Source organism: Penaeus monodon, chromosome 24 (genome assembly GCF_015228065.2).
Source record: "Penaeus monodon isolate SGIC_2016 chromosome 24, NSTDA_Pmon_1, whole genome shotgun sequence".
NCBI classification, from domain to species: domain Eukaryota; kingdom Metazoa; phylum Arthropoda; class Malacostraca; order Decapoda; family Penaeidae; genus Penaeus; species Penaeus monodon.
Window position 1 is genome coordinate 34,333,791 of NC_051409.1, and position 215 is coordinate 34,334,005.

The window sequence follows — 215 nt, forward strand, 5'->3', positions numbered from 1 at the left end:
AAACCTCCGTTCCATTCACTGCACTGTGGTTGACTGCTGATGCCGCCGTCTCAACTACTTGAATGGATGACGACTCTAAAGGGGGGGGGGGCAGTAGCCATCTTAATGCTGGTTTCAAAATTGCTTAAAACAGCCTAATCACTTACACCTGCACCAGAACCTTAAATCGAAATACATTCTATGTGCATGTATAGTTAGAGAAAGAGAAAGAGAGA

The 215-nt window shown here is 44.2% G+C and overlaps 1 protein-coding gene across 1 annotated transcript in view; it reads right to left on the reverse strand.

Annotated features, from left to right (window-relative positions):
- LOC119588734 (lethal(2) giant larvae protein homolog 1-like) overlaps positions 1–215 on the reverse strand; it is a gene marked incomplete in the record, with an annotated part of 77,754 nt that overhangs the window by 5,242 nt on the left and 72,297 nt on the right. Inside the window, 1 exon segment of the mRNA XM_037937374.1 lies at positions 5–75. Within this exon segment, the coding sequence (XP_037793302.1) occupies positions 5–75 (71 nt within the window).